Source organism: Galleria mellonella, unplaced genomic scaffold (assembly GCF_026898425.1).
Source record: "Galleria mellonella isolate WM207_F2 unplaced genomic scaffold, CSIRO_AGI_GalMel_v1 utg3070, whole genome shotgun sequence".
Lineage (NCBI taxonomy): Eukaryota > Metazoa > Arthropoda > Insecta > Lepidoptera > Pyralidae > Galleria > Galleria mellonella.
In genome coordinates, this window is record NW_026442069.1 from 333,122 (window position 1) to 360,512 (window position 27,391).

A 27,391-nucleotide genomic window follows, 5' to 3' on the forward strand; every position below is an offset into this window, starting at 1 on the left:
TCCTTACCATCTTTACATTTAAATTTAAAATCCTCATCAGACAGTTGGTCCCACAAAGGCGAAGGGGATCGGGCGACAGAATTAATAAAAGGACAAACAAATCAAATGCTAATGATACTGTATTATGCTCATCATTTCCCCTTTCGCTCCCAACTCAGATAAATTACTATAATAAACGAGACAAAAGACTTTAAAGAACTAATTTATTATATACGAGTATATTAACTAGATAATAAAATAAATCTATCACAATCACTAAATTGGTTGATTAAGTTCTTAACTTTTATCATGCCAACATATTAGTCGTTAACTGTCCACTTCTGAACACAGGCCGCCTCCATAAAAGCACGTTTTGCCAATAATTGACATGATTGACAGGCAGATTGGCAATAGCAGTTAGCCTTCTGGTGATATTTAAAGAGGGACACTGCTGCTCATCTCTCGACCGTTAATTTCCTATGACTCCCATAGGAAAGGATAGGGGACTTTGCTAGGACCATAGAGCAACTCTACTTGGTACCCAGTAATTGTACTAATAGCAATTTAGCTAAAAATCGGTCGCCGTTTACTAGAATGCCCGCTGGCAGTTGTGATGGGCAGCAGCGTCCCTCTTAAAACATCACCAAAGCACAACTGCGTTTGACAACCCACCTGATATGCGTGGTAAACTAGTGGTAAAGTCCCCCAAGATGGAGGGACTACGTTATGAGAAGATATCTTGTAACTTGCAGCAGCAGTATTTTCGAACCGATACGACAACATAACCTTCAAGAAAAGAGCATATCCCTTTTTAAAAGGCCGGCAGCACACCTGCAATGCCTTTAGTGTTGTGGGTGATCATAGGCGGCGGTAGTCACTTACCACCAGGTGAGCCGCATGCTCGTTAGCCCATCTGCGTTGTAAAAAAAAAAAATACAAAAATTTTCATGATACAAAACTTTTACGAGAACCGTAACATAACAATGTGGAATGGGCATTCCCGTGACGTGCTTCTTCATATGGATCCTTCAAACGTGGCATGAAAAAGCTTTTACTGAGCCGGTATAATGCGGCCAACCGTTAATAGTGGAACGTTCTCTTTTCGGTTGATCATGTTTATGGACCATGTCGTCTCTGTGTTAGCTCAATTCACAGTTGTGATAAAAAATGATCTTAGCCAATGCTTTGGAATGCATATTGGCTTCTTAAAGGACTTACGTGTTTGGTAGTACATTATGGTAGTGCTCTAGAAAGCTCGTTAAGCAACTGTAGTTTTCACAACAACAGTAATGACCGTCCCGTTTATTTATAGAACAAATGCGGTAGATTTTAGACTAGAATAAACTCTACGACTAACGAGAAATCGATTCGAAACATAACAAAGTGTATTTCTGCAAGTAAATTGTTACTTTAATAAAATTCGTTTAGGGTTTCCGATCCCGATTCGAATTAATCGAAGTTCGAAATTAGATATTTGGAATCGATCTTTTTAATATTTTTTTTTTATTTTTATTTCAGCCGTTAACCGTCCACTGCTGGGCATAAGCCTTCCCCTTAATGAAGTTTTGCCTGTAGTTGCCACGCTTGCCAGGCGGGTTGGCAACCGCAGTTAGGCTTTTAGAGATGTTTTAAGAGGGGCGCTGCTGCCCATCCCTTGCCTCTTACGACACTCACGGCAGAAGTAGGGGCGGCTCAGTCTATGCCGGGGCACACATGGCACACGCTTTTTTACATACTTCTATTTAAATATCGAGAAAATTAACTAGTCTAAACAAATAGATATATTTAGATGTATTCATAAACTATTAACATTCTATTAAGTATGTTGGTTTACCTTTTTTTTCTTTAACCTGTCGAAGTATGGCAACATCGCATTTGTTTGTCAAAACTTGAAAAATAGTAATATAAAACCACTAAGTTTTAAATTTCCATTTACCTGAAAAAAAAAAAAAGAAATAATGACGCTAACGATTTGCAATCGTCAACTTTCATTGATTGATTCCGTCTTCTCGCCTGTCTCTGTACAAACAATCATATTTTTTACGCACAATCCGCCCATCGTTTTGGGTCTTCCCTTCCCCTTGTATCAACTTTCAAACTCATTATTCTTTTGGTAACTTTTCACAAATCATTATCATTCCTCTCCCGTTTTGACCCCTTCAAAGTATCAATTAAAACTCTTCTCTCTTCACTTCAAAGAACGTTACAGTTATTTACATAATACAAAAAAGTACAAGAAACAAGGCACAAAGGCAACAAAGCTTCGTCGTTAAATTTCTTTATCTTCCATGTACGATTACGTTATTAGGTGATATTAATAACTGAACGAAATATCTCAGCAGAAAATGCAGTGTCTATGAAAAAAAAATAGATTCTTTATTGTATTTGTAAATTACATTGTCAATGCATTTATAAATATTCTAAGCAAGGGTTAAACATAATTCTTCAAAAGCCAATAAACATATTAATTTTAGTTTTGAACCAAAAGCCTAAATCTAACAATTCGTGTGTCTTTTACACTGACGAAATTCCATATAAGCTTTTATCCCTCGTCTTTCCCACTTAGGGATAGAATTCTCAAAATTCCTTTTATACTATTTACCTACGTTATATAAAGATGCTATCTGCAAAATTTCAAGCTTCTAGACTTAGCGGTTTCGGTTGTGTGTTGATATATGTCAGTCAGTCAGGCAATTTTTCTTTTTTTTATATATAGATTTTTTATGCAACTTAGAATGGCAAATAAGCTGACGGCCCACCTGATGGAAAGTGGTAACCGTCGCCTATAGACATGAGCAGTACTAACGACATAACAGAGTATACTGTTTCGCTCATGATACCCCCCATGCGTTGCCATTCCTGAGGACTCAGATGTTATTCCTCTGTACCCAGTAAATTCATGCCACATACTACATGCTTCACAGTAAAAACACAAATGAGATAGGGGTACCCAAGCAAACGACTTACAAAGTCTACTTCTGGTGATTTCAAAATGTCATTAATGTGAAGATACAGCTATGATATATGTATATTCGATTCAGTATATCAGAATATTAACATTTTTATCAAAACAAGAGGCAACCCTTCGCATTATGAATATTTTATGGGATCATTATATTTAGCTCGCAGCCATAGGTATATATTTAAAGCATTGGAATTTTCCCAATTTGTGTTGCTATTTATTCACTGAAACCGAGGATTTGTGGGTAATTTATAAACAGTTTTATAACTGTTTATCAATTAACTAGAAACATGAATATAATAATAATAATAACATCATCACAGACAGGACAGTTCTTGCGAACAGACCTGATATCGCGGTGATGGATCGGGCATTCTCGAGGGTGTTTTTGGTGGATACCATACCGCATAACGAGAACCGCGTGAAAGCCGAAACTGAGAAAAAGAGAAAATATCTCGACCTGGCTCACGAGGTGACCGAAATGTGGGGGGTGACATCCACCGAAATCATTATGTTATGTCGGTGAACGGTCTTATACCCAACCAGTCTGGAACAACATCTCAGACGGTTGGAATTCCGAGGCGGCTCACTCCCGGGAAAGATGCATAAAGCGGTGCTCTTAGATTCTGCCCACATTGTACACCGGTTTCTCTCCCTGGGGCCCTGAACCCCGGCCGACTGTGCTTCTACCGGGGGTTAGTTGCCATCTCCTCTCCTTAAAAGGGGAGATGTGAATTTTGTAAAAATTTTAAAAATAATAATAAATAGATTTATTTCCTCTTCACAATTCATCACAGTGAAATAAAATACAATGAGACATGGTTATATTAAAGTAATCAAATTATAAATATAATTGTGAGAGACTGGTGCCTGAGATAGGTATAAGAATACCTGTATTACAGGTCACCAGGGCCTCACTCCGCAGGGTTACTTACTAAACACTTGTAATATAACAAGTGAATTCAATGTAATACGAGTATATATAATTTATAGGAAGAGATAATTAATTATAATTTAATCTGGGAGTTGTGTGTGTGTGCGTGTGTGTGCGTGCGTGTGTGTGCGTGCGTGTGTGTGCGTGCGTGTGTGTGCGAGTATGTGTACGTGTATGTATGTGTGTGTCGTAATAGTTTGTGCTCGTAACTTATAAAAGAATTTAAAAAAAGTTTTTTTTTTATTCAACTTAGAATGGCAAACAAGCTGACGGTCCACCTGATGGAAAGTGGTGTGTACTGTTTCACCCATGATACCCCTCACACGTTGCCATTCCTGAGGACTCAGGTCTTTTCTCTTTACAATTTTAGTGTATAAGTAGATTATCAACTAGACATATCTATCTATCCTTCAGTCAAGTTCTTGCGGGGTATAAATAGAAGACCGAGAGCCTAAGCATATAACTAAACAACTCATAAATTTTAGTTTACCAAATAAATAAAAAAAGTAAAATATTGTACCTGTATTCAAGCAAATATTAATTTCATTCAATTAATTGTCAGTCAGTCATTAAGGCAGTCAGAGAACCAATCAGTCAGTCAGCCAGCCAATCAGTCAGTCAGACAGCCAATCAGTCAGTCAGCCAGCCAATCAGTCAGTCAGTCAGCCAGCCAATCAGTCAGTCAGTCAACCAGCCAATCAGTCAGTCAGCCAGCCAATCAGTCGGTCAGCCAGCCAATCAGTCAGTCAGCCAGACAATCAGTCAGTCAGCCAGCCAATCAGTCAGTCAGCCAGCCAATCAGTCAGTCAATTAGCCAACCAGCCAATCAATCATTCAATGAGCCAGTAAGTCAGTTGTTCATTCATTCATCTCATGCGTGATTTTATTTACAAACACATTCGATTTCTCCATCAGACAAAATAGAACCTTTGTGATAATCAGAACAGGTATATCGAACTAGTAATAAAAATATTATGATTTATCTTTGACCTCGATAAAACGTGAAAGCACATTTATCTAATATACCTTCGTCTGTCTACCACATAAATCCAAAGAACATCAATGTCAGCCGCAGAAATAAAACTCGTAAAAACTGCTTATATTCGTGTTAGTTTAACGTACACGGGTAAGCCGGCCTTGCCAAGTCCAATTATGGGAACGGCCCACTGTTCTTACGGTCGGCCCGGTCTCGGAACTTTAATATAGGTGTCGTTAAATCCCAATGAATGGGTTTGATGCTATTATCTTGATATATAAAGGTTCCGTGTCACTGTGTCGGTTCACTCTAATCTCCAAAACCGACTTTAATGCAATTTTGTATATGTATAGAAGTGACATATAACTGCATATATTTTATTTCACATATAATTCAATATAATATTTACAATGCATAGACCTTTTTTTTTATACAACTTAGAATAGCAAACAAGCTGACGGCCCACCTGATGGAAAGTGGTAACTGTCGCCTATAGACATGAGCAGTACCATGGACATAACAGAGTATACTGTTTCGCCCATGATACCCCCATGCGTTGCCATTCCTGAGGACTCAGATGTTATTCCTCTGTACCCAGTAAATTCAGCCATATCCCACCCTTTAAACCGAAACACAGCCATACAAACACAACTGCTTCATGGTAGAAACACGAATGGAACAGAGGTGCCTAAGCAATCGACTTGTTTGACTTGAGGTGTGGTCCCGGCATAGAATGGGCCACCCCTTCCTTTCCAGTAGGTGTCGTAAGAGGTGACTAAGGAAGGACGAGAAATGGGCAGCAGCGTCCCTCTTAAAGCATCCCCAAAGTCTAACTGCGATTGCCTATCCGCCTGCCAAGCGTGGCAACTGGCGAAACTAGAGGCCTATGTTCAACAGTGGATAGTTAAAGATTGATATGATAATGATGGTGAACGTCTTCCTATTGGGGGGTTTGCCAGCAGTTGACACTCTTGGTAGACGGGTTGACAACCACAGTAAAAATTTGGTGATGTTTTAAAAACGCCAACCAGTAAATTCCCTTAGTCGCCTCTCACGACACCCACAGGAAAGGTATGTAAGTATGTATTGTATGGAATGGTATTATCTTTATTGAATTTTCCAAATAAGCCCTCGTGTCGTTGCTGTTTTCGTAATATCTCGTAATATCTTGACGACAAATTCAGCAGTTGACTTTGAACGAGTGAAGACTGTAGTTTCACTAACTTCTTTCATTAAGTTTAAATTACGTACAATCGGTATAATTTAAATAGAATCGGATGATGATGATGAGATGAAGGATTATTGAGTTTTTTTTTATACAACTTAGAATGGCAAACAAGCTGACGCCACACCTGATGAAAAGTGGTAACCGTTGCCTATAGACATGAGCAGTGCCATGGACATAACAGAGTATACTGTTTCGCCGGTGATACCCCCCATGCGTTGACATTTCTGAGGACTCGGATGTTATTCCTCTGTACCCTGTAAATTCGCTGCCATATCCCACCCTTTAAACCGATTCAAACAACTGTTTCACGGTAGAAACACGAATGGGACAGAGGTACCCAAGCAATCCACTTTTGTACAAAATCTCCCTCTGGTAGATATCTATATATTTTCCATGTTTTTTTTACAATACAAGGGGCAAACGAGCATGCGGCTCATTTAATTGTGAGTGACTACCACCGCCCATGATCACCCACAACACCAACGACTTTGCAGGTGTGCTGCCGGCCTTTTAAAAAGGAATACGCTCTTTTCTTGAATGTTATGATGTCGTATCGGTTCGGAAATACTGCTGCTGGAAGTTGATTCCAAACAGTGGTTATGCGTGGAAGAAAGTGCCTTAAAAAACGCACGGTGGAGGACCGCCACTCGTCCAGATGATTGGAATGAAACTTTAGTTTGTGGCGGGTTGTACGATGGTGAAAATCAGCAGCAGGTATCAATCCGAACAATTCTTTAGAGCACTCCCCATGATAAATTCGGTAGAAGATGCACAAAGATGCAACATCTCTACGCAGTTTCAGTGGGTCGAGCCGGACAGTATGACGCCGATCGTCAACAATTCGAGCTGCCCGACTTTGAATGCTGTCTTACCTCTAGATTGATTTTTTTTTCTATTTATCCCAAAGGGAAATACAAAGGACTCTGCCCGTACAGCTCATGTCTACAGTAACGATTTTTCAAATTAATTATATCAAGTCGACAGCTGCTGCCATATAACAGATGAGCGATGAAAAAAAATTATTAAAAATTTTAATAAAAAAAAAAATAAAAAATAAATTAATCATCCTCTTTAATATGAAGTGAATAAGCATATATTCAAGCTTATTTATACATTTATACTCGTCACCTATTAATGTTATTTTGGTTAAAATAAAATAAAAAAAATCTTTTATTTTATTTTATTTTATTTTATCTTTATTTGGTCTCCTAGCCATTATTATACTGATAAGATTTAATATTAACATTACCGTCTATTTATACTTAGTGTACAATCATTTTAAAGGAAACACAGCGTGCTAATTAACAAATAAACAATAATATGGTATAACAATCTCTTGAGGTATTCGACATAGGTATAGTTTTTTAAATTAGAATAGATGATTGCTTCACATAAGTTTTAGCTATTCAAATTAACTGCAATGCTTTCTTATAGAAATCCCCTTTTGAAAAATTAATGCATACCATGGTAGCCAGTAATTAAGCTAAAAATATATACCTGAACTATTTGCATGAGATAAAAATTGTAATAATAGTGGAAGTCCTATTGATTGATCTAATAAATAAATAAATGACAGAGGCTTTCCATACGAAATGCTTAATTATTATCTATCTTTTTTTTCTTTTTTTTTATACAACTTAGAATGGCAAACAAGCTGACGGCCCACCTGATGGAAAGTGGTAATCGTCGCCTATAGACATGAGCTGTAACCATGGACATAACAGAGTATACTGTTTCGCCCGTGATACCCCCCATGCGTTGCCATTCCTGAGGACTCAGGCGTTATTCCTCTGTACCCAGTAAATTCACACCATATCCCACCCTTCAAATCGAAACATAGCCATGCAAACGCAACTTCTTCACGGTTGAAACACGAATGGGACAGAGGTGCCCATTTAGACCTATGGCAGTCTCCGTTATAACACAAAGGCCTCTACTGCTGTTTACGTGGCCTTAAAGAGCTCAAATATTACCCCTAAAACTATAAAAACGCTATATATACAATGTAAATTAAATTGCAAGAAAATCTATTTCCTAATAATAATGACTAGGGTCGCAGCTCACGTGGGAGATCGTTCCCAAGATTACGATGCAAGCCCACACGACACAATAGCACCCCAAGCTAACAGTCTTATCTAATCTTATCCATAAACCATTCTAAGTACAGCGATAAAAGACCGCAAGTGACTGACGACAGCGGGGGCGGGTGTGTTTATAGGCAGCAAGTTATAAGCGACAGCGATAAAATATATTACTATATGTAAGCTAATATGAATTTGTTTTATATTGTTTAGAACGAATAGAATAGAATAGTTTATTTGTTTAATTTTGAATTAAACATACTAATAATGTTTATTTTAAAGAAACAACAACAACACACAAATACAACAGTATTCGTTTTTATCAAAGTTCATTCACTCATTTTAAGCGTGTTTGAATATCAAATACCGAAACGTCTAAACGTTCATAATGATAAATATACTAGCTTTCACCCGCAACTTCGGCTGCGTGACCAGAATATAAAGTAACATACATACATACATACATATCTGTCACGCCTGTCTCCCATTAGGGTAGGCAGAAACAATGGAACGCTAAATGCTTCGATTCAAACAAACCTCTTTCGCTTCTTCCACATTCATCAATCTTTTCATACACGCTCGCCGATTGCGGGTACTTTTAATTTGGCCCTTCTTCAGCACGTCGCCTATTTGGTCGACATACGTCCATCTAGGGCGGCCCCTACCGACATCTCCATTCATTCTTGCTCGATAAATCTCTTTCGTAATTCTTCTTTCATCCATCCTCTCCAAATGACCAAACCAACGCAACATTCCTTTTTCGATTTTTGTCACTACATCGTCTTTCAGTCCACACTTCTCTCTAATCACACTGTAACAAGTAACATATGTTCTTCTTTATCTCATATAGTACGTGTATCCCAAATTTCTTAGTAACAATTTAAACTGTTATATTGCTAAGTGGTAATAAACAAACAAACTGGCTTTTACATTCATATTAGTAAGGAGTTATATCGACAAGCAGACCAACCTGCGACTACTCCCTTTTCACAAATCTCTTTGAGTATTTATGTTCTATCTCCATGATCGATTATCCAACACTTTTTTTTTTAAAGAGACGTAATCATCAAACAGATGTACCCAAGCAGATGACTTGTACAAACTCTCCCTCTGGTAGTATCTATAAGTATTATTGTGATGACTAAATTAATATAAATATATTTGTATCGCCTACTGTTATAACTTGTACCGCATGAAAAACCTTCAAAGTAGGGCGCCGCCCTGACCTTGCCCAGCCACCTAGTTCCGGCGGACGGTAATAAAATGGAGTCGCGGATACTCAGTTATTTGTAGACAAATATTTAAAGGGCCAATATTCAAATTCAAATGCGGTTTATTAAAACTTTGAAAAAGGGTAGAAACCCTTCTATATATATATATAATCTAAATCGATCGAATCGATTTTGATAAAATTTCAATGAATCCTGAAAGTAATTCAAAATTTCTTTTATATCCTTTGGATAAAAAAAGAGTTTTCCAAATCGGTTTATTAATGACGATGTTTTAAGGTAACAAACTTAAAAAAATAAAGTAGGTATTGAAAGTCTGCCCCTTTTTTAAAGTAGAACCAAAATCAATCTTTTTTTTTACAACACAGGGGGCAAACGAACATGATGCTCACCTGGTGGTAAGTGACTACCGCCGCCCGTGATCACCCACAACGCTAACAGCATTGCAGGTGTGCTGCCGGCCTTTTAAAAAGGAATATGCTCTTATAAGCACCCTTCAAACCGAAACACAGCCATGCAAACACAACTGCTTCACGGTAGAAACACGAATGGGACAGAGGTGCACAAGAAAACGACTTTTGTACAAAGTCTCCCTCTGGTATAGTAATATTATATATATATATATATATATATATATATATATATATATATATATATATATATATATATATATATATATATATATATATATATATATATATATATATATATTTATCACTGTTTTATATATTATTCTTATATATTTATACATTACATCTCTTGCACACATGCGTCCGTGAGTTACGTATTTAGGGCCTACTGGAAATCAGTGCCGTAGCTTCAGATTTGAAACTGCGACATATGCTGAGTTAGGTCCTTTGCACAAACACTGCTACATTCATTTTGTTTTTTATATGTTTTTCTTTTTATTCTAAATTAAAAGTAAAACAGTAATGTTATTATATAATTGTGTAATCTTCGTTATTATGTTGTTTTGTTATATGTAACATATATATTTTATATTATTTTTCTTAAAGAGCGATTGTATTTAATTAATGATAATAATAATAAACTCTTTATTGCGCACAGTAGAGATGTATACAAGGAGTATTTATACAGAACGTGCATATACAAAAGGCGGCCTTATCGCTAGAAGCAATCTCTTACAGACAACCTGGCATAAAGAATGGATAAGTACAAAGAGAAAGGTAGATGGCGCAAATCAGACACAGTAAATGCATAAAAGGAATCAGACAAAATGCAAAAAATTCTAAATATAAAAATAAGATTACAATACATAAACATACATATATAATATAAATAATAATACATAAACATAAATATACTAAATAGATCAAGATAAATCACATATAGTAAATGTCAAAGCAAATTAGAGAGATAGGTAATGAGATTTTACCTGCCTCTTGAACGAGGCAAGAGATTGCGCTGATCTAATAGAAAGAGGTAAGGAGTTCCAGAGACGGATAGCTTGGATAGTGAAAGAATAGGAATGATATTATTTAAATGAAAAGTTTGTTTAGTGTATGTGTAAATAAATAAATAAATAAATAATATAGTAAAGGTTAACTGTTATATCTACATTATTCCTACAAGAAATGTTTATTTGACCCTATCGAGTCTTGTTAAGCTATTTGTCCTCAATAGCCTAGTTGTTCATAGTTGAATTGCTATTCGAAGGGCACAAGTTGTAGGCTAAACCTCAAACTTGTAACATGTTTCGTATACAGCTTTCCCTCTTAATTAATTTTGGATGTCGATCTTGCGATGTAATTTTATAGTAATGTCTGTCTAGGTAGACTAAAACTTTACTAGAACTAATATATTCTTTTTGTATTATTCTTAACTAGCTATATGACGTGGTTTTACCCCCATAGAATAGAATAGCATGGCATAGAAGGCCACCTTTTCCTCTCTCGTTGCTGTAGTATGAGGTGTCTAAGGTCACAATATTTTCAACAGACGGATAATTTCTTTTCAAAATCAATAGAGATTACTCTCGTCATCATAATCATCAGCATCATCATACCAGCCTTTAACTGTCCATTGCTGAATATAAGCCTTCCCCTTGGGGTGGTTTTTCCAGTATTTGTCACGCTTGGCAGGCGGATTGACAACCGCAGTCAGGCTTTAGACATGTTCTAAGAGGGGCATCTGCTGCCCATCTCTCTGTCTCCATTAGACGGCTTTTACGAAACCCACTGGAATGGAAGGAATTTATTCTACGCCGGGACCGCACGGCTAATTTTTTTTTTTTTATTGTTACCACGTAACTCCGTCAGTTATACGCCAGTTTGAATTTTTTTTATAGGCGCTAGTAAAAATGACCACAGCCCACCAGATGGTAAGCTGATAATGTGGTCCAAACGTGAGGGTCGCTATCACAGAAATTTATACTGTGTCGGCAATACTTATCTTGACAGCCTACAAATGCATCTAACTGACTTGCTTCATCCTCACCTATCATCCCTCACTGGTGTCCCACCGGTGTATACCGATAGCGTGGGTGGGGTTACCATTCCATTATCACCCATTAACAAAAAAAAATAGAATCACCACAAATCGTGTCGCCTTACAATAATGACTTATTTGGATGGAAGGTATTACTAGTAATGCGGACTCCCAGTCCCATTGCTAGTACTATACCCTGTCAGGTCGACCTCCACGTGGTCCCCCCTTGTAACTATCGTGCTGAATTCCTAGTGTATTCATCACGATGGGCTAACTGACCTGCCTTTTCATCGTCACCTATCATCCTTCACTGGTGCCCCGCCAGTGTATACCGTTAGCTCAGGCGGGGTTACCATTCTATTATCATCCACTGAAAAAAAACATGACTTACTGTATTTAAAATTAATACATTTTAACATACATTTACACATTTTTATTATTACTTTCAATGTTTTAAACAAACAAGATGGAGTGGACGACCTGAAATGCATTGCATTGGAGTCAGTGGATGGAGGTGGCTCAGGACCGTTCTTTATGGCAGTCTATGGGGGAGGCTTATGTCCAGCAGTGGACGGATGACGGCTGAAATGATGACGATGTTGAAACAAAGAAGAATTTAATGTTAACATACATATTTTCAATACATCTACAATGCACAGTCGTACATCTGTCGTCACTACAGAGTACATTCGTCGACAGACCGAGCAAGAAACGTAAACGGAACCCGATATTGCTCAAGTTTCGAATTGATAGTTCCAGATATTGAATACTACTATATAACATGTTTATACATGTACGTACATGTTACAGGAATAATGAGGATCAGGAGCAACACAAAATTTTTGATTTTTACTTTAATGGATGATAATGGAATGGCAACCATGCTTGCGCTAACGGTATACGCTGGTGGGGCACCAGTGAGAGATGATAGGTGAGGATGAAGCAGGTCAGTTAGTCCATCGTGATGAATACACCTGGAATTCAGCATGATAGTTACAAGGGGGGCCCACGTCGGAGGTCGACCTGTCAGGGTCAATGAGACTGATACTTCGCATTACTAACAATCTCCCCCCCCCCCCCCATAATTTAAGATAGTGTTCCACAATAAAAACCAACGGCAGTTATTTTGATTTAAAACTTAATTACTAAATTGTTGTCGTCCTCCGTGGCGCAGCGGTCAACACGCCTGCCTGCGACGTGGAGGCCCCGGGTTCGATCCCCGGCCAGGTTATGATGGAAAACGATCTTTTCCTGATTGGCCTGGGTCTTGGATGTTTATCTATATATGTATCTATTATAAATATAGTACCGTTGAGTTAGTATCCCATAACACAAGTCTCGAACTTACTTTGGGGCTAGCTCAATCTGTGTGATTTGTCCGTATATATTTATATTTATTTATAAATCGATTTTGATATATAGGATAAATCCGAAAATATGTCTTTTTTTTTTAACAAAAAAATCCCAAATCGGTTTATAACTAAGGAAGTTATATGGTAACAAATATCAAAACAAATAACCAAAACCTTGTCCTTTTTAAAGTCGAGGAGAGAAAGGGAGACTTTGTACAAAAGTCGATTGCTTGGGTACCTCTGTCCCTTTGAAGGTTTGTGCAGGGAATACGTAAACAAATTGAAACACAAATAATAATAATAAACTTTATTACCTTAAACGAAATTAGCCTATGGTACAATATAGCCATGACCCCACATTAAGCCAAGCCTGTCTCGTGGAAGTGAAAACAAAAAATTTAACAGTGTACAAAAGTCGTTTGCTTGGACACCTCTGTCCCATTCGTGTTTCAACCGTGAAGCAGTTGTGTTTGCATGGCTGTGTTTCGGTTTGAAGGGTGGGATATGGCGTGAATTTACAGGGATCAGAGGAATAACACCTGAGTCCTCAGGAGTGGCAACGCATGGTGGGTAGTAGGGAACTTCCTATCCCCGTACCCCGTACCCCGTATCCCCGTGGATATCCCCGAGTCCCTGGCTCTAAGCTCTCCTTTAAGATAAAATGTAATTACTGATTTTTCATGTAAAGAAAAGTCTAAGAATGAAAAGGTAATAGATAGATAGATAGATAGATAGATAGATACTCTTTATTGTTTCCTCCAAAACACTACAATAGTAAACTTATTATAAATATAAATAATTACAAGAAATAATCACAATGAAAAAACAATGGGCGACCTTATCGCTAAGAGCGATCTCTTCCAGGCAACCTTTGGATGGAGAGGAGTAATTATAAACAATTTGGTAGGAGGCACGATAAAAAATTTTGTTAGTTCTAGATATAGATGTCACTGTTTCCGTTTTGCAGAGCAAAAACTACTATTAAAAAATAATTTTCCCTTCGCAACCATAGACATTTCCAGCTATATCATAAATTATACATCTAACAGCGACGTGTGCGTAAATTCGACACACCAAATATAGTGAGTTGGTCACGTTACGTATGAACGGAATTCGTGTGCCCGTTCTCCAATTAAATGTTTGTTGGAATATTGCTTCACCAAAGAGAAATTGTTTCGGCTCCCACAATATTCGGCAAATATACGCGTCTACCACAGACGTAGGTGGCAATAGATAACGCAAATATCTTTTTTTTTTTTTTTTTTGGGGGGAGGAAAGGGATTGTTATCAATGGAGTTCGACAGCCTCATTGCTAGCAATATGCCTTATTAGGTCGACCTCCACGTGGTTCCCCTTGGAAACCATCGTGAACAATTCTTGTTGAATTCGTCATGATAAGCTAATTGACCTGCTTCATGCTCACGTATCACCCTTCACTGGTGCCCCGCCGGTGTATAGCGATAGCACGGGTGGCCTTACCATTCCATTATCACACATTAAAAAAATTTAACTGACGATCGGTGATGAAAAGGGGTAACCGTCGCTTATAGATGTGAACAGTACCATGAATATCAATGGAATAGTTATCGATATAGAATAGATTGGAAAGTTAAAAACTGGTAGGATGATGATGACGAGTTTACCATTTAAATCGAAATAGACACTTAAGTACAGCATCAATCAATATGACGAACGCCACAAATTTTCTACTAACAAGAAGGGAAGGGAACTGAAGGGTGGGATATGGCGTGAATTTACAGGGTACAGAGGAATAACACCTGAGTCCTCAGTAATGGCAACGCATGGGGGGTATCGTGGGCGAAACAGTATACTCTGTTATGTCCATGGTACTGCTCATGTCTATAGGCGACGGTTACCACTTTCCATCAGATGGGCCATCAGCTTATTTGCCATTCTAAGTTGTATACAAAAAAAACTAACAATTGTAACTTCGTTAATTGAAAGACAGCCGCGGCCTTACCCATTGCGAGGCTCTGGGCGGAAGGTCATAGGTCGGTAGTTAGGTATATTTTAGTGTTGGTAATTTTCGCGATTAAAATGCCTAAATCAAGAAGTTTTTGCGACTTGCCACTAGACAAAATGCCACTCACTGGTTGTTTAAAATTTGCTTGTATTGTTACGCGAGGCCCCTGCAAGAGCGAGGCCCCGGACATATGCCCTGTTCGCCATCCCCTAAGGCCGCCGCTGTTGAAAGACATGTGTAGTCGTCATCATGTAAGCCATATCAGAATAGTATTAAGTACTATTACTAACAGTGACCTTACAAAAGCTATTTATTAATGGCGAACGTCCATCCATAACGTCACTCAAAAATAACCATGTATCTTTAATTTTTTTTTACAACACAGGAGGCAAACGAGCATGGGCATGCGGCTCATCTGATGGTGACTACAGCCTACACACAAACACATTCATTCGAATCGAAAAGCCTTCTTTTTTGTTGTTCTATAAATCATATTTTATTAAGTTTACTCACGACAAAAAAATTCACACGTAAAGAACATAAAATTGCGTTATCTATTTAAATATACATCTATGGCGCTCGCCTATTCACCGTCTCAGAAATGGAAGTCCTGGCTGTGAAATCGAATATTAAATCTCATTTGATCAATCAATTCCTATAGGGACGAAGGGTGGTATGAATATGTTTAAGGGTGTTTGAGAAAAAGAAATCCACATATTTTCCTTATATCCGTGTTAGTAACATTTAAATTGAGCAAAGAGAACGTATTGAAAAAGTGTATGTGTTGAAAATTGTATAAATCCGACATAAATAAATATAAAATCCCGTGTGGTCCCAACATAGTTCCCGTGGGTTTCGTAAGAGACGACCAAGGTTGAAGGATGGACAGCAGCGTTCTTCTTAAAACATTTCTGAATCCTAACTGCGGTTGCCAATCCGCCTGCCAATCATGGCAACTACTGGAAAAACCCCCCAAGGAGGCTTACGTTCATCAAAAGTTAAAGGCTGATGATAAAGATAAATGATGATGATATAAATATTTCTGAGGATGTATAGATAGATATATAATTTATGTACATTACTTACAGCACACAAATAACATTAGCTTTTGGTAACTTATTGCATTTGAATTCAGCAGTTCTTGCTTAAAAGAGTAATCCATCCATTCCTCCTTATAAACTTCCGCATTTATAATATTACTAGCTTTTTTTTTGTTATATAAAACTTAGAATTCCCGACTTCGTCCATGTAGCCGAGTCATGCTCATTAGCCAGGAGAAAAAATAGCCATTCTCAGAGTCCCATCTATCTCTATACCAAAATTCATTATAATCAATTTAGCGATTTAGATGTGAAAGCGTAACAAACGAACAAATGTTACCAGAGGGAGACTTTGTACAAAAGTCGATTGATTGGGTACCTCTGTCCCATTCGTGTTTCAACCGTAAAGCAGTTGTGTTTGCATGGCTGTGTTTCGGTTTGAAGGGTGGGATATGGCGTGAATTTACAGGGTACACAGGAATAACACATGAGTCCTCAGGAATGGCAACGCATGGGGGGTATCATGGGTGAAACAGTATACTCTGTTATGTCCACGGTACTGCTCATGTCTATAGGCGACGGTTACCACTTTCCATCAGGTGGGCCGTCAGCTTGTTTTGCCATTCTAAGTTGTATGAAAAAAATCACTTTCACATTTATAATATTAGTTAAGAACAATAGAATTTAAGTCGATTTTTGGATTTTTTCCTCCTTTAATTATAGTTATTTTTTCTATTAGTCGAATTATAATAATATCTTTCAACTTTTCTTTGTTAGTAACACATTTTTACTCAAAGCGGAAAATTGGTGTATTCCAGTGGTTTCGTGTTTAATTCTTAAAATTTAATTTATGCGTTAGAAATTTTCTCTCGCTCGGTTTGTTTATCAATTTATTCAATTAAATAAAACATCCTACGCTTCCGTCGTCTAAGAAATAATATTGCTACTTAACTATGTAGCTTCCTTTTGCCAACACTCAAATTGCGGAATTAGCTTCTTTTCGACGTTTCTAAGAAACGATAGACCCCAGAGGCAAGCGGTAAATGAATGTATCGATAATTACATTATCGCTACCTATAACATCGGTTAGAACGAGACACCAATACCCTGGGTCTTTTTTATTTTATTTTATACAACTTAGAATGGCAAACAAGTTAAGGGACTACCAGATGGAAAGTGGTAACCGTCGCCTATAGACATAAGCAGTACCATAGACATAACAGAGTATACTGTTTCGCCCATGATACCTCCCATGCGTATTCTTCTGTACCCTGTAAATTAACTGCCATATCCGACCCCTAAAACTGGGGGAAAAAGGAATTGTTAGTAATTATTGACAATCTAATAGCCCCATTGGGAGGGGGGAAGGGATTGTTAGTAATGGGGTTTAATAAACCCATTGCTAGCAATACACTATCAGGTCGACCTCCACGTGGTTCCCTCTGGAAACCATCGTGAACAATTCTTGTTGAATTCGTCACAATGGGCTAACTGACCTGCTTCATCCTCATCTATCATCCTTCACTGGTGCCCCGCCGGTGTATACCGATAGCGCAGGCGGGGTTACCATTCCATTATCACCCATTAAATAAAAAAATAGCCCCATTGCTAACAATATACCCTCTCAGGTCGACCTCCACGCGGTTCCCCCTGTAAACCATCATGGTTAATTTTTGTTAAATTCATCATGGTGGCCCAACTGACCTGTATTCATTCTCACCTATCATCTTCCACTGGTGCCTCGTCGGTGTATACCGATAGCGCGGGCGGGGTTACCATTTCATTTTCATCCATTAAAGATCCTTCCAACCGAAACACAGCCATGCAAATAACAAATACAACCGACTGAGAAGTACCACTGACGGACGGTTATAAGGTAACAAACATAAAAACCCAACTAAGAGCCTCCTGTTTGAAGTCGGTTAAAAATGTAATATAAATTGAATCGAGCAGCAAGCAGTCCATTTCTGTATATCTATGTAAACGATGAGAATGCCTGTACGTGACATGTCTGTTACTTTACCTAGAAACTCAAATGGAATAAATAGCAATTAAAAAATAACATACGAATTGTATTTATATTCAAATAATGTACGTATAAATAAAATAAATAATTTTTCTTTTCTTTAACGGCACTCGGTCGCTATTTTTAAGAACATTTTTGCCAGCGTTATGTATGAGAGGCTCGTATCGGAGATGGAAATTATATGTAAACGACTGATCTAATTTTGGACTTTTTAATACATAAAAACTGAAAAAGACAACACATATTCATTTTTAAAAGGCCAGCAGCACCTGCAATGCCGTTAATTTTTTTTAATGAGTGATAATGGAATTGTAACCCCACTCGCGCTATCGGTATACGCTGGCAGAGCACCAGTGAGAGATGATAGGTGACAATGAAAGCAGGTCAGTTAGCCCATCGTGATGAACTCCACTAGAATTAACCACGATAGTTTACAGGGGAAACCGCAATCGGTCAGTTTTTTTTTTTGATGGAAGATAATGGAATGGTAACCCCACCCGCGCTATCGGTATACACCGGCGGGGCACCAGTGAAAGATGATAGGTGAGGAGATGAAGCAGGCCAGTTAGTCCATCGTGACAAATTCAATAAGAATTGTTCACGATGGTTTCCAGGGGGAACCACGTGGAGGTCGACCTAATAAGGCATATTGCTAGCAATGGGGCTGTCAAACTCCATTACTAACAATCCCTTTCTCCCCGCAATAGGTCTGTTAGACCCCATTACCAACAATCCCTTCCACCTGACATCTGATATATTTATAGAAGCATTTAGAAGTTATGATGGAATAAAGTGACTTACATTTCATGTATGTATGAAAAAATTACACTCAATTTTTGGGACAAATATATGAAGACTTACTAAAGTGACGGCTTCAAAAATGTTGCGTACAGTAGACGGATGTGGGTGGCTCAGGACCATATTTTGTGGCAAAGTATCATAAGAAGATACACTTGTATGTTTCAGCACTCTACTCTACAAAGAATAGGTTTCTTTAAGGGCTGAAAATGGAATAGTAACCCCTTCTATGCTATCAGTATACGCTGGGATTATATTCATTGGTGCCCCAATGAATATAAAAATCATGATAGGTAAGAATGAAAGCAGATTCGCTGGCCCACCATGACGAATTCAATAAGTTTTATTTTTTATACAACTTAGAATGGCAAACAAGCTGACGGCCCACCTGATGGAAAGTGGTAACGGTCGCCTATAGACATGAGCAGTGCTATGGACATAACAGAGTATACTGTTTCGCCCATGATACCCACCACGCGTTGCCATTCCTGAGGACTCAGGTGTTATTCCTCTGTACCCTGTAAATTCACGCCATATCCCACCCTTCAAACCGAAACACAGCCATGCAAACACAACTGCTTGACGGTAGAAACACGAATGGAACAGAGGTACCCAAACAAACGACTTTTGTACAAAGTCTCCCTCTGGTGAGTGGGAAAAATTAACCACGATTGTTTCAGGAGGAACTATAGTCGACCTATTAAACTATATCACGAACAATCCTTTTACCCCGCATGAAGAATAAGTTGGTGTAACGTTTAAGTTAATTACAACCACCCACAAAAAATCCATTCCAAGCAAATAATTAGACATACCTCAAAATGTACAGTGTTTTCCCATTTAAATTTCATTATCGGTCATTTTCAAGTTATCTTCATTACGCTTTGATTTCCAATTTCCGTTCATGCGGAGGTAAGCAACTGTCAAACTGTAATTACTCCCCGGAGCCACCTGCTTCCCAGTTCACTGTTCAAAATTTGTACTCGACTATTGTTATTTATTATTTACCCAGTTTTTTACCGACGCATTTTTTTTTTTATACAACTTAGAATGGCAAACACGCTGACGGACCACCTAATGGAAAGTGGTAACCGTCGCCTATAGACATGAGCAGTATCATGGACATAACAGAGTATACTGTTTCGCCCATGATACCCCTTTGTAATTCTTTTGCCTACCTACAACAAATTACTGTTTATTTTGAATATATTAAAAATAAATAACAATTAATTAATTTAAATTAAAGTATAAATAAAGTGTGTATATATGTATATAATTTTTATATATTTTTAATTTGCAAAAAATGCTTTTTTAATTATAAAGCACTATGATACCTACTTGTACAACAATTAGTCCATTACCTTAAGGTTGTCTTGAAATGATTGCTCTCAGCAATAAGACCGCCTTACTGTACTTATACAATGGTATCGTTGTGTTTGTAAATTGTCTTGTTTATTTCCTATATTGTATAATGCAAATAAAGTATACTCATTCATTCATTCATTCATTCAAATATTAAAATTTTGGTATTTAATAATTTTATATACATTTTTATAAATTATACAACGACTCACTGATAGTAATCAATGAATCTAAAAATGGCGGAACTCTTTTGGAGAGAGCTGTCGTATTCGAAACGTGTAAGTGAATTTTTATTATTATTTCAGCCACTGTCCACTGCTGGACATAAGCCTTCCCCATAAGGGGAGTTTTGCCAGTAGTTGCCACGCTTGACAGCTGAGTTGACAACCGCAGTTAGGCTTTTAGAGATATTTTAAGAGGGACGCTGCTGCCCATTCTTCGCTCTTCCTTAGTCGCCCTTACGACACCCACGGGAAAGGAAAGGGTGGCCTATTCTATGCCGGGACCACATGACGAAGTGTGAGCGAATAGAACTGTGATATATAAAACTATCAAGTCTAGTAGAATGTTATTTTATGTCGGTCACTCTAAAAGATATGTGAAAAACTGTAAATGAATTGTGTACTTTATCAATCGGTAACAAAATGTCTAAAACAGACAAACACCGGAAACACTGTTTCCTCCCACGAACACTCAGGTTGTGGAATGAGCTCCCTGCCGAGGTTTTCCCAAGAGACTACAGCATGGGGTTCTTCAAAAGGGGGGTAAAGAGGTTTCTTCGGGGTCGGCAACGCGCGCGTAATACCTCTGGTATTGCAGGTGTTCATAGACTACGGTAACCACTTACCATCAGGTGGGCCGTATACTTGTTTGCCACTACAGTAGTATAAAAAAAAAATATTAAAAAGAAAACACCATTTATAGCAAAATACGAAATGCTAAACTTAAATCAATGAATTATTCATAGATACGACAAAAACGTCGTAGTTACGGGGCAGTTAGTTGGAATAATTCCTAAACAAACTACCCTCACGGACCACTTGACTGCCAATAACCATGCGGTATTCATGTCGAGCCATATTCGCCACTTGAATGCGAGCAATAAAGTGACGTACCGGAATGTTTTGCTGGATCGTCTGTTATGACAATCTCTAGTGTAGTTTGTGAGGACGAAATGGGTTAACATTATGGCAAATATTTGTTTTATTCTAATTCTTAGAAGTATTGTTGGTACTTGGGAAAGGTTAGTGAAAGACGTGCATGCTGCCATATTTTCTCTGTATACAACAAGGAAAAGGGTTATAAATACACCATACAGGGGGCGAAAGACGTATATTTTTTTTTTATTGTATGCATGCTGCCATGATTTCTCTGTTTATTATACATGGACATAACAGGAAAACTGAATACTCCCCATGCGTTTTTAAGTTATAAATACACCATCAAACCGAAACACAGCTGTGCAAACACAACTGCTTCACGGTAGAAACACGAATGGGACAGAGGTACCCAAGCAATCGACTTTTGAATATTTGTTTGTTTGTTTATTTATACTTTATTGTAAACAAAAATTACATTGTTATAATTTATCAATCAATAAGTACATATAATAAAATCGTAAATGGTCGCTGTCTGTTCATGGTAGATATATAAGAAAAACAATTATGGGGGGGGCTCTATCAGGATACTATTCACAATCTGTTACCTAACTAAGTTAGGTTAGCAGCCAATCAACATAACTAAATAGGCAAAAGTTAGACATTTCTGCAAGTTACCTCCATGTTCCATTTGTCTGCTAGTGAACTGTCATATCTGTCTGTTTACTGTATATTAATCTTTTTTTTTTTATTGTACGGATAATCTGGTAGTATTGTTTTATTGTTACCCTATTCCCTTTGGCCGCAACAGAATATCAGTGCTTTGCTCTTTTGAGGGCGAAGCAATAAACTGAGTTGTGGCCATTTTGTATTGCTATGGCACACTCACAAACGAAAGTTGTATTTGGTTTTATGTATTTTTTTGCCATTTATGTTATCTCGCTTTTTTTTGTGTATGTATGTTGTAATTTGTGTGCTGTAAGTAATGCAAATAAAATTATCTATCTATCTAAACATTAGTTGTCCTTATCTAGTTTTCTATCTCTGTTTAACAATTACTTTAATTATTTTATTATACTATTCTATTAACTATTCTATGTAATTATGAAACATTCTATTACTATCTTATGTAAATATGAATAATTTTACAAGTTTTTCATAAATTTCAGCACTGTCATTGTCAATTATTCGAACTATTATGTTAAATTCTATAAACTATTTCCGTAAAACGATATTAATGATTGTAAGTTATTCTATAAACTATATGGAGTTATTTCTATTGCAAAAATATTAAACATTATGCTATTTACACGTTATGGGGGCGGTGATCCGGAGCACCATACATTCCCATTTTTGAGTATATCCATATGTTGTTATATCCCTATACTTTTTGATTTAACTGCCATATTTAACGCTTAAAGCCGAAACACAGCCATGCAAACACGAAACGTGAATGGTCCCTCCTCATACAAAGAACGGATATATAAACAATATGTTTTAACCCCTCTAGTGTCAAGAGGAAAGCTACTTTATTTATATACAAAGGCCTCTGTCGTGACTTGCCGGTTGATGGCTTTACGAGCCTTCCGAAGTACGAAGCAAATCATAACATGAATATGTAAAATTCATAGGTTCAAGCTGAGATTTCATCTTGAGAGCCTTTGATCGTAAAGAGTTATCCGACTTAACTTGATTCTGGCTGAAATTGAAATTTTAATGTAATAACTGCCGGTTTAACTTCCGTGTATTTTAGTCGAGTAATTTTAGGATCATTCGAGACCCTTAGTCATGAGTTGACGAGCTTGACGCGTACGCGAGTATATTTTTTGTTATGCCACTAATCTGAGCACTGAGTAAGCGGTTATCGTGCCCTATGAACGACTGTAATACCAGAGGCATTACGCACGCGTTGCCGACCCTGAAGAAAGGAGGGGATTGTTATAATGCGGACTATCACTTCCATTGCTAGCAATATACCCTATCAGGTCGACCTCCACGTTGTCCCCCTGGAAACTATCGCGCTGAATTTCAGGTGTATTTATCAAAATGGGCTAACTGAACCCATTCATCCTAACTTATCACCTCTCACTGGTACCCCGCCAGCATATACCGTTAGCGCAGGCAAGATTGCCATTCCAATATCATCCATTGAAAAAAAGACACTGCAGAAACTTCTTTATCCCTTTTTTGAGTTCTCCATGCTGTAGTCTCTTGGGAAAACCTCGACAGGGAGCTCATTCCACAACCTGAGCGTGGGAGAAAACATCTTTGAAATCGTGCTGTACGCGACCATCTAGGCTGTATTGTATAGGGGTGAACTCACTGACGATAGTGAGCTGTACGATGGCAGAACATAAGCCTCCCCATACAGGCTTTGGAGATGTGTACACCAGAGGGAGACTGTGTACAAAAGTCGATTGCTTGGGTACCTCTGTCCTATTCGTGTTTCTACCGTGAAGCAGTTGTGTTTGCAAGGCTGTGTTTCGGTTTGAAGAATGGGATATGGCGTGAATTTACAGGGTACAGAGGAATAACATCTGAGTCCTCAGGAATGGCAACGCATGAGGGGTTTCATGGGCGAAACGGTATACTCTGGTTTGTCCATAGTACTGCTCATGTCTATAGGCGACGGTTACCACTTTCCATCAGGTGGGCCGTCAGCTTGTTTGCCATTCTAAGTTGTATAAAAAAAAAATTAAAAAAAAATGTTTTACGAGGGACGCTGCTGCCCATCCCTCGCCCTCCATTAATCGCGTCTTACAACACCCAGAGGAAAGGAAGTGGTGGCTCATTCTAAATCAGGATTACACGACACACCAGTTAAATATAGGAGATTCTAAATCTTTTATCCTACTTCTTATACCTAAACAGAATGTCCAGTGCCTCCCTTTTTCTTCATATTATATTAGGGTATTGTATAATATATAACGCGTGAAACAAGATAATACGCGTACATATTTTTCCCCGTACGCTAACGTGATGGCTAATTGAATACGTGCTGTAAATGGTAACACGCTCCCCAAAATGTACTTACATAAAGTAACATAAGTAGAATATTGTTTGCTCAGAACTACAGAGTATGTAACACGATTTGTGGAAAGTACTTCACCTACTGTTCTTTATGGGTGATAATGGAATGGTTACGCCATCTGCGCTATGGGTATATGATGGTGGATGACAGTGAAGCATGATAGGTGAGTCTAAAAACAAATTAATCGGTCCATCATGATAAATTCACCAGGAATATAATAATGATAGTGCCTGAATAAGGCAACTAAATCCCATGTCTAATAGTCGTCTCTTCCCCCTGACCTGTGGCTAAATGAAACGAAATCATATGCAAGGTGATTGAATAGAAGCAAAAAACTGACAATCGTACTTAGCAATTTATTTAAGTCCGAGAGCGGATTACAGTGAGTTAATAGTGAAGTCCTAGCCCGGGGGGAAAGGGATTGTTAGTAATGCAGATCATCAGTCCCATTACTAGTAAGTAATATACCCTTTTAGGTCGACCTGCACGCAGTTCCCCCTGGAAAACATCGTGATTAATTCTTTTCGATTTCTTCGCGATGGCCTAACTGACCTGCCTTCATCCTCACCTATCATCCATTACTTACAACAAAAACAAGAAAAAACCAACTGCAACCTTGCACTCCGACCGATATATCAATCGACTTTAAAAAGAAGGATATTTTCAATTCGGATGTATATATATATATATATATATATATATATATATATATATATATATATATATATATATATATATATATTTTTTTTTTTTTTTTCTGAAGGAACTGATAGATTTTTAAATGAAATACATATCATTACTAGTTTATTCATAGTTTTTTTTTTTGATAGGTGAAAATGGAATGATAACCCCGCCTGTGCTAACGGGATACGCTGGCGAATCACCAGTGAAGGGTGATCGATGAGGATGAAAACAAGCCAGTTAGGCCATCATGATGAATTCATCAGGAATTAAATATGGAAGTTTCCAGAGGGAACCGCGAGGAGGTCGACCTGGTTGGGCATATTGCTAGCAATGGGATTCTCAGTCTCCATTACTAACAATCCCTTTCCCCCCTGTTTATTCATAGTTACACTCGCTATAAAGCCAATGACCGCGCTAATAGCGTAACGAGATTCTGAATTCAGATGCCAATTTGACGGCGCAAAGAAGACTGCTAAAAATAGATATTTCCCCTATATTTCATCATAAAGTGAGGACCCGCGCCACCTGCATCCGTCGGTCCTGTTAGAAATTAATTAATTGCCTTTTATCATTGCGACCAGGTCGGAGTGCTGCCGATCGGCGGTGCGGTGCGAAGGACGAGAGCACCGCGCCTTGCAGACATACCCAGGTAATATAGCATATTTAGAATTGTGGTCAGGAAGTGCATACAGCATTCTTATTTACGAATAAATCTATTCATATGTAACTAGTAATTTAGCCCGGCATTGTACGTAGAGATTGAATTTCATATTTTTTTTTTTTATACAACTTAGAATGGCAAACAAGCTGACGGCCCACCTGATGGAAAGTGGTAACCGTCGCCTGTAGACATGAGCAGTACCATGGACATAACAGACTATACTGTTTCGCCCATGATACCCTCCAAAACACAGCCATGCGAAAACAACTGCTTCACGGTAGAAACACGAATGGACAGAGGTGCCCAAGCAAACGACTTTTGTACAAAGTTTCCATTTAGTTAAATTACATATAAAAAATAATGTTTATTCTAATTGTTATTTATTAATTATTTATTTATTTAAAATAAAATATCAAATGGAGGCAAATGTAATGGACACACAAAACGTATTTTATTCATAATTCTTGTTTTTATTTTTATTAAGAAACTTCGCGACTGCCTCTTGGCCACAACAAAATATCAGTGTTTTGCTCTTTTAAGGGCAAAGCAATAAACTGAGTTGTGACCATTTTGTGTTACTATGGCACACGCATGAAAGAAGGAAATTGTTATTTTGTATATTTTGCTTTTTTTTTTTGTTTTTTGTTTTGTTTTTCAATCTTTTATCTCTTTTCCTGTGTACGTCTCTATTATGTGTATGTTTGTATTGTCATCTATGTGCTGTTAGTAATGCAAATAATTTATCTATCTATCTATCTATATTGCTAGTTTACATGATAAATATCAATTCATAAACAGGATTATCCTGACAATGATATACACGTGTATTGACACAATAGTATTAACTCCAACAAGCGCTTAGTTGATTGAAACCGGCAGTTAACATAACTACGAAAGCTAGGAATACTATTCGAGCGAGGAACTACCGTCTCTCAGGAACACAACTTGCTCGAACTAATCGACAACTTGCCAATAACTTATTGTATTCACTGTAGCCACTTAATATGTCGTTTAATATTTTCCGTACTAATATCTTTTATTGAATTAAAATGGATAATAGAAATAAATGAAATGAAATGAAATGAAATTTGTTTGCCAGGAACATTGTAGATAAGATGTTGCATTTGTCAAGTTTACAAGATGTCCATTACGTTCCGCCATATCAAATGACATGTAAATATTAATCACTAAATTTACATATACTTAATTAATTTCTTTTACTTATCTAATATATAAAATTCTCGTGTCACGGTGTTTGTTACCATACTCCTCCGAAACGGTTTTACCGATTTTTATGAAATTTTGTGTGCATATTGGGTAGGTATGAGAATCGGCCAACATCTATTTTTTATACCCCTCAATGATAAGGGTGTAAATTTTTTTTTATTTCTTTCACAAAAATTTTTATTTTTATATTAATATGATTTAGCATTGAAAAATACATACAAATTCAAATTTTCACGCTTTTACGATCAACCACTGTTTTTTAATCGCAATTTTTATATTTCGCAATAGGGTT

The 27,391-nt window shown here is 37.5% G+C and overlaps 1 protein-coding gene across 1 annotated transcript in view; it reads left to right on the forward strand.

Moving 5' to 3' along the window:
• The window catches only part of LOC113519372 (calcium/calmodulin-dependent protein kinase kinase 1), a 215,073-nt gene that overhangs the window by 46,823 nt on the left and 140,859 nt on the right, over nt 1-27,391 (forward strand). Inside the window, exon 2 of the mRNA XM_052895708.1 lies at nt 25,793-25,860. Coding sequence (XP_052751668.1) covers nt 25,793-25,860 — 68 coding nt within the window. The remainder of the gene's footprint in view (nt 1-25,792; nt 25,861-27,391) is intronic.